This window comes from Saccostrea cucullata, unplaced genomic scaffold (genome assembly GCF_032062105.1).
Source record: "Saccostrea cucullata isolate Sc308-1 unplaced genomic scaffold, CSIRO_AGI_Scuc_v1 ctg5, whole genome shotgun sequence".
NCBI classification, from domain to species: Eukaryota; Metazoa; Mollusca; class Bivalvia; order Ostreida; family Ostreidae; genus Saccostrea; species Saccostrea cuccullata.
This window is the reverse complement of record NW_026940631.1, coordinates 290,265-299,477: the sequence shown is the minus strand read 5'-3', so window position 1 is coordinate 299,477 and position 9,213 is coordinate 290,265. Positions and strand designations below refer to the sequence as shown.

The following is a 9,213-nucleotide window of genomic DNA, read 5'->3' as shown; positions in this document are numbered from 1 at the left end:
ATCTTACAACAAAACATTTATAATCTACATTAGCACAACAAATTTCACAGCAAGAACGTTAAAAATAAACAGACACTCATAAATAATAGTCATGAGAAACAAACATCATATAAATATTGCACGACGAAACATTGAAAAATTTCACCCCAAGAAAAAAACACTTTTCAACCTCGGCTGCTACTCTCTTGAAAATGGTTTCCTTCCTTCAAGCATGTTGTATTATATCATGTACTGAAAATTTTTAATAAATCAATATACATCTCAACCGTGTGCGCATTAATTCTGCACAGTCTTTCACCTGACATCAAGGAATGTTGACTGTTGCTACGCAATAGGACGTGGTTTCATCATTTAGAAGGTATTTCTCTTTAAAATATAACTTTTAAAATTTGATTCAGTGTTTGTATTGCCTCAAAGGTGATTGCGCAAACGTACTATATTCTAACGCGTAAATTTGATTAAGCGTTGATGAAGCAGCATTTCCGGTTGAACACCGTAGCAAGAGCCGGGCATTGCTCTAAGAGCAATGAGCCCGGCTAAAAATGATCCTCAATGAATCAGATTCAACTTATATAAATGAGAGTATAATAGAATAATATAATGCCTTCATATCCATCCACAAACTAAACATCAAATAAAGTTTTCTTTTTATTTTCATCCATAATTTTATTGGATGAAAATTGTGAACGAATACTACAGTTAGCGAATTTTCTTCTTCTCTTTGAGAATAGTCTTGAAGATTTGAGCGAAAAAAAGAAATAGATTAAAGGGTTTGCGCTGTTATTGAACAGAAGAAAGAAATCAAATAATTGTTGAAATGCTATGGAAGACAGGCCTCCCGTGTTTGTGTGATATAAGGCATCAAGTATTGTATAAATAAAGGGATATGAAATGGACAAAAAATAAAGTATCAATATCACCAGCAAAATTGCAGACATTGAACGGACAAGGCGAAGTCTATGTTCTCTTTCTGTTAAAGGCAGCCTGTGCATACAATAGATTTGTCTAACATGAAAATAAAGTATCACGAAGAGAGGGAGACCCCCAATGTATACCGAAAAAACTAATTCGCTCCAGTTTTTCATACTTTCAGATAAGATATTGTTTATACTTAATATCGCTTGAACGCTGTATATCCCAGTCATAGTAAAAGAAAATATCCAGATAATTTGAGAAAGCTGTATAATTTTTCTGCAATCCACTTTCAGACTCTTAAATGGCCGTGTAATGAAAAGGTACCGAATATAGGAGATCAGGACCATATGAAAATTTGCAGAATGTAAAAATAGAAAAATGAAAACATAAACAACAGATTGTCGTGAAGGGTCATCAAAATATGAACTTACTGGCTCGGGCAAAATCATGATATATCGAGTCATTAAAGCAAACAGATCAGAGAAGGAAAGACAGGCGACTGCAGTATAGGTTGGTGTGTGAAGCCTTGGCAGCTTGATTATAACCAATAAAGTAATGATGTTTCCAACAAATCCAATGCCAAAAGTTACTGTTCCTATGATAAAAATGTACTTTTCCCAGTGATAATCAGTCAGTGATGATGTGTTCATGCATTGAAAGTCAAATTCAAGAGAGGCATTATTTACAGGGGTGGTTGCCAGTGTATGATTCCACGAGTCCTGACTGCTTGCGGACGTTTCGTTCGTATCACAAACCATACTTGTGTTGTTGCTTTCAGTCTGGAATAACTCTCTAGAAAAAGACATAAATGCAGACGTAAAACCGATGATTAAAAGCATTTAATTTTAAAAAAGGTTAATTCTTAATTGAAATATTTGCTACTTGATAAAATGACATATATATATAAAAAATATTTAAAAGGAATACATGTAATTAATTAAACATTTAGTTCATATCTACATGTATGTGTAGTAAAAAAGAGCTAAACTATGCTGACATTTGCAATTAATCTTTTTTTAAAGAACGAAAAAAAATTTTCTAAGAGCTTTGAGGGTCTCGTCGATGAATACAGTGGAATTCTTAAATACAATATGCGTTTCAAACTTTATCAACCAATTGCTTAAAATTTTCACCCCCTCCCTCCGACCCTTTTCATAATCCATATATGATACCAAGGAACAAATGTTTTGTGTACTTGCTTCTTTAACATGTAACCACTCCATTATTTTTTTCATTGAAGTTTAAATGACTGTTTTTGCATGCATCTTTGCATAAATAAAATCAGAAAACACTGATTGATAATGGATTATGATGTAGATATATTTTTTTTCTGGAGAAAGCAGACAATTTTATTTATCATCAGAATTATTTAATGTGCATTAAACAGAGCACTGTGAAATGTTTCCCACTTGAAATCCTACTTCTGGATAAAGGATTCTTTTTATCAATTCATCGTGTTTTTCATATACTTACCGTAAGTATTCTTATCTTTTAATATTCCTGTATGTTATTTGGTATTTTCTCAACTTCTTTTGTATTACGTCATGTAATATTTAACGACTTTTTAACTTTTTGATAAAAATGCAACTGGGTTCTATGAACTTGTAATTATACATTTTTCTCATCATTACGATTTTTTTTTCTGAATTGTTTTCATGATATGTCAAGTTACATGTATTTACTTTATGAATGATTAATTTTCCTAAAATATAAGAGTCTTTTTACAAAATAAAAATAAGTTTTCTTGCAATTGTATTTGCGAAAAAATTATCTTGTACTTATGAGGTTTAAACATATTGTATTGAGAAATTCAATCAGGATTGGGCAACAGGCAATGCCTATGTACACCCTCTCCTTGTATAATAGGTCAAGATGGAATAGTAGGTAATAATACATGAACATGATAATCAATAAAATTATAATGAAAAATATAGATTCACAATCAAGTATTATTTATGAATATTATATCTCAAACCAGAAGTCTCTGTCGAGACTGTAGCTCTACTGGTTTATACTTAAAACAAAGGAAGAGAAAAGTAGCAGTTGGCACTTGAAACTTTAAAACAGCAATAAACAGAAAAATGATCCTTGCCACTCATCAAAATAAAAACCGATGCACAGAATTATGTATCTAAGTATAGTCTACTTGTGTGCCAAGTTATACTGAAATTGGACCAAAACTGTAGGAGGAGTAGCATTTTGAAAGAATTTCACAGAAATTTCTATTATTAGTAACCACGGCAACACCGTTCATCGAAATCAAAAACCGATGCAAAGAATTATGTATCTTAGTGTAGTCTACTTGTGTGCCAAGTTATATTGAAATCGGACCAAAACTGTAGGAGGAGTAGCATTTTGAAAGAATTTCACAGAAATTTCTATTTTTAGTAACCACGGCAACATCGTTCAGCGAAATCAAAAACCGATGCACAGAATTATGTATCTTAGTGTAGTCTACTTGTGTGCCAAGTTATATTGAAATCGGACCAAAATTGTAGGAGGAGTAGCATTTTGAAAGAATTTCACAGAAATTTCTATTTTTAGTAACCACGGCAACACCGTTCATCGAAATCAAAAACCGATGCACAGAATTATGTATCTAAGTGTAGTCTACTTGTGTGCCAAGTTATATTGAAATCAAACCAAAACTGTAGGAGGAGTAGCATTTTGAAAGAATTTCACAGAAATTTCTATTTTTAGTAACCACGGCAACACTGTTCATCAAAATCAAAAACCGATGCACAGAATTATGTATCTTAGTGTAGTCTACTTGTGTGCCAAGTTATATTGAAATCGGACCAAAACTGTAGGGGGAGTAGCATTTTGAAAGAATTTCACAGAAATTTCTATTTTTAGTAACCACGGCAACACCGTTCATCGAAATCAAAAACCGATGCACAGAATTATGTATCTTAGTGTAGTCTACTTGTGTGTAAAGTTATATTGAAATTGGACCAAAACTGTAGGAAGAGTAGCATTTTGAAAAATTGTTTACAGACAGACAGACGGACGGACGACGGACGCATTACTATCGCATAAGCTCTTCTGGTCTCTGACCAGTAGAGCTAAAAAATGACAACCCCCTAACTGTATACATATTATATACATACCGTTCCAGCTTAAAAATAATACAAATATTTCAAAAAAAAATATGCATTTAATAGAATATTTAATAAACAGTGTCCCTTATTTAGTCTTTTAGAAGATTTAATAAATTTTTTTACATATGAAAATATTTTACCATTTGTTTGATAAGAGTATTGACATTTTCCTCTTAGTAGAGCGTTGAGCTCGAAAACAACATCAATATCATTTAATTTTTTTACCAATATGTTTCTTTCAACATTATACGATGGGCAGTTGATAAAATAATGTTCAGTATCTTCAGTATGAAATCCACACTTTTGACATGATTGAATATCTGATAAAAAATGATTTTTTAAATGTGCATTAAGATTACTAGCATTGTTTCGCAACTGACAATGCAAGATATTTTCTTTTCTATTACCAAAATTAAAGTACCTACAAGGTTTATTAGTTGCACCCCAATTCTTAAGCTTTGCTTTAAAGATAGCTAAAGAAGGAGAGTTTTTTACATCTTCACTAAGACTGTTCCAAAGTTTTATAGTTGAGGGAATAAAACTATTATAGTATGACATTGTTTTACAAACTGGTATACATAAGTTATTACATCCAGACCTTAGGTTGTAAGCATGTTGAACAGGAAAACAAGGTTGATTCAAATCATACAAATAATCAGGTGCAGAACCATTAATCATTTTATACATCAATTGAAGTTTGTGTTTTTCTCTTCTAAGATATAATGGTTCCCATCCTAGTTCACCATACAAACAAGTTCTGGACGAATTAACTCTAAGCCCAGTAATAATTCTGGCAGCTTCTATCTGAACTTTTTCAAGCAATTCTGAACTACTTTGGGTACAATTATCCCATACAACATCAGCATATTCTAAAATTGGTCTTATAAAGGCAAAATAAATTTTTATTAGTGAATTTCTATCAATACTATGTTTCAATAACCTAATTATATTTAATCTTTTACATGCCTTTTCATATATATTCAATATGTGATTGTTCCAAGAACCATCTGCTTGAAATTGTAATCCTAAATGAACATGAGTATTTGATTGTTTAATATAATCACCTCCATATCCAAACTGAATATTAGGATAACTTATGTGTTTTCTAGTAAAATCAACATTAACCGTTTTTTCACTATTAAAATCTACAGCCCAAGCTTTGGACCAATTTCTTATCTTTTCAAGATCTTGAGTAAGGGACATTGTTGGAGCATTGATATCATTGTCAATAATAGCAAACAAAGAAGTATCATCAGCAAACAGTCGAATATTACAAGATATATCTTTAGCTATATCATTTATATATAACAAAAACAAGAAGGGACCCACTACAGACCCCTGAGGTACCCCAGCATCTATTGTTTATATGATGATGAAAAGCCTTCTAAATTCACTCTTTGTTGTCTTTCAGTAAGATAGTCTTCAATCCAACCCAGTATATTACTTCTAAATCCAAAGTTTTTAAGTTTGAAAATCATTCCCTTATGCCATACCTTGTCAAAAGCTTTGGAAATGTCACAAAATATAAAGCGTGTATCTCTGCCTCTGTCAAGGTTTGACATAATTTTATCATATATTTCAACTAACTGGTTAACATTAGAATCCCCAGGTTGGAACCCAGATTGGTATTTACACAATAAGTCATGTTCCTTAATATGATTAAACATATATTTAAAAAGTATTTTTTCCATTAGTTTACATATAGAACAAGTCAATGATATTGGTCTGTAATTATTAGGTTGTTGGGGACAGCTTTTATTTTTAAAAATAGGTGAAATATGTGCTTGTTTCCATATGTATGGAAGAACTTTATTTGTAAGTGAAAGGTTAAATAATCTACATAGAGGTTTATATATGGAATAACGGGTTTCCTTTAATATTCTGGGAGAAATTCCATCTGGTCCACATGGTTTAGAGGGATCAAGTATGCTTAACTGATCAAGAACATCTTGGTCATTTATTTCAAAATCACAGAAGTAGTCTGGAGGTCTAGCTCCATGTTCGGGCAAATCTGGCTCATTTTCAATATGTGATATATTAGAGAAAAAATTATTAAATTCTTCAGCTTTATCAATTGGATGAATCAATATTCTACCATCTTGTGATTTGATAGAGGATGGGGGAGAGCTTTGTTTCTTTAACCTTGCAACGGATTTTGCTATACGCCACCACTTTCCTGGTGGAATAGATTTGTCAATGAGTTGGGAGACAAGTTTAATTTTGTACTCCTTCCTACTTTTCCGTACTAATTCTATTACTTCGTTACGGACTTGTCTGAATTTTTGCCAGTGTAATGAATTTTTAGTATGCTTATCCTTTTTATGAATTCTTTTTTTTTGGCCTCATTTTCCTACGAATTTCTGTGGTAATATATGGTTTATCTGATGGACGTATTATAATTTGCTTTTTTGGTATATGTTTATCTACTAAGGTTAGGTAAGTGCATGTAAAATTTTGATAGACTTCATTCATATTATTAGAGGTAAACACTTTTTCATCCCAATTAACATTTTGTAAGTCGTTGTTCAGGCCTTGATAATTTGCATTATTATAATTTCTAATTGTGCGTTTGAAGGCATGTTGCTTATATGTTTGAAATGAGATTTCTATAGAGACAGGTGAATGAGAACTACAAATGGGTTCATCGACTACAACACTCTTAACTTTGGGTGGATCATTAGTTAACACAAGGTCTATGCAAGTTCCAATATCAGTTGTAAAATTGGAAGGCTCTAAGACAACATTACTTAAATTAAGTTGTAGTAGTAGGTTTTTAAATGTATTATTCCCAGGGGCTAACATGTTTACATTGAAATCGCCTAACAAAAACAATTTCATCTCTGTATCTAGAGCTCTTTCTACAGTACTTGTAAATTTATCCCAGAAATCAGACCCAGAGTTGGGAGGTCTGTAGATGACTCCAACCAAGAACTTTTGATTTTGTGACTGGATCTCTGCCCATAAAATTTCAATATCAGAAAAATTTAAATCATTTCTAACTTTGAAATTTAATCTAGTTGAAATGTACAGTGCAACTTCTCCACCATATCTATTTCTGTCTTTTCTAACTGGTAGATAATAACCATCAAGTGAAAGATTACTATTGTCAATACTCTGATCTAAGTGAGTTTCAGTAATGGCAATTATATCATTTCCTGAAAATTCATTTCTAATAATATCAAGTTTAGGAGGTAAACTGCATACATTGTTGTGCACAATACTTATGTGTTTTTTATAATCTGCTGGACCTGGGTTTGTTTCCACACATCCACATATTAGTAATATTGTAATCACAATAACATTAAAGTGATTATTTGAGATATTAAAGATTTTTATGAAATAGTAAACAGGATACTGTTCACATTTTTGGTATTTGTTGCTAATCAATGAAAAAACATTTGAACTGACATCTCTAGCTACATGTAACTGGAGGATAATAATGAAATGGAATATAGTGTGCAAGTAATAAGCTGGAGGTCGTTTTTAGCTTAGTACTAATCAGCTTTCATATTATCGTAAATACATGTAGCCATTACTAAAAAGTCAAAACAAGAAAGCACAACCAACAAATTATCTGCATCTAGCAAATCGATACAAACACAACAGAGTACAACAAAAGGAAACTCACATTAAGAAGCACAACCTGTGTGAATACCGTCAAAGAAAAGTTTACAGAATTTGGGGATGCCGATGCTTTTATATAGCATGTTTTACCATTCCCAAGAACTGTGTTATCGGGGATAGGCATAAAAAACACTCGAGGTGAAATTTTGCCACCTATATCATCTGTCATAACGCATCTCAATTACTAGAAGCCATGAATGTCTCTAATGTATTACACAAGCGAGGTCTATGACGTTTAACCACAAATAGAAAAGTCTTACATTACTTTCATTCTACACTTAAACAAATACAATGTACTGATTGCATACGGTATTTCGAAATTAATAACAACTAATGCAATTGCGATTTTAAACAATAATGCCATATGAACGGCATACAAGTCTTCTTTACAAAAAATTCAAGATATGTCACTATTATGTATGTAATTATTACATTCTTTCAGCTTACGTTATAAACGGGAATTACCAGAGAGATTGAGATGGAGGGAGGTAGCAGATACTAGTACACTGTGCACGTGAAATATGATAACCCCAGGCGCTAACTGTTCAACACTTATGACCATGCAGGGTTTTAAAAGGTTTGGTAAAAACTTTGCAAAAGTGCAAATATCCTATTACCACAAGAAAGGTTTCGTTACAAGACATATACAGGTAAAATAAGAAAGCCATAGCTAGCTCTGACCAATCAAAAGTCATGGACAAGCTTAAGGTTAAAGTTGTTGCGGACAAAACAGGTGGACAAACTGGGCTAAAACTGTACACCCCAAATCTTTGAATACGGGGTATAAAAATTGCTTCAGCACCGTCTTTCCAACTTTGTACCTTTTATTGTAGCCAAGAGTCATAAACAAATTCCAAAAATAAAAATCCTAACAACAAAGTACCTAGCGGGTTCCACCGTTCCAATGAATTTTCTACCAAGCCTCTTTCTTGACTCCTCTTATAAAATATTACCAACAGTGAAGGAGAAACTCCAATAATACGATAAAAAGTATATTTAATTAAGATGCAGTGTAAATGAGATGTGGTTACTTAAAATCTCCAGAAATTCTTCAGAAATCTATATAGAATTAGAGTAAGTTCACATAATCTCAGAATTGAAAGTAGAACATATGGAAAAAAAATTAAACACTGTAGGACAGCAAACCACCCTTGCAAGAAATGAAAGAATTTGTAGAATGTGTGACATGAATTGTATGGAAGATGAGATCCACTCACTGATTGAATGTTCATTATATAAACATGATAGAGATGACCTTTTTAAGATTATTGCTAAAAGTAATAAAAATTTCTATTCTTTAACAAATAAAGAAAAAATGGATTATGTCTAACGAAAATGACATGTTGCTTATCAAGCTGGGTAATTTTTTAATCAATATCTTTAAAATAAGAAATAGCGAATTATGCAATGTTAAAAAAAAGAAACAAATAAATACAAAAGAGTAATAATGTTTATACTCTAGTAAAAAACAAGAGGCCCATGGGCCTTATAGGTCACCTGAGTATTGTGCAACAACTTTCAAACAATTATATTTGGTTCATATTTTAAACCGGAGGCCATGAAATTCACAATT

At 32.0% G+C, this 9,213-nt stretch overlaps 1 protein-coding gene across 1 annotated transcript; it reads right to left on the bottom strand.

Moving 5' to 3' along the window:
* Nucleotides 1-417: 417 nt before the first annotated feature.
* Nucleotides 418-1,748, bottom strand: LOC134255758 (melanocyte-stimulating hormone receptor-like). The gene has a single exon (XM_062738277.1). The coding sequence runs from the start codon at nt 1,719-1,721 to the stop codon at nt 624-626; it is 1,098 nt and encodes a 365-aa protein (XP_062594261.1). The 5' UTR covers nt 1,722-1,748; the 3' UTR covers nt 418-623.
* Between the last annotated feature and the right edge of the window lie 7,465 nt (nt 1,749-9,213).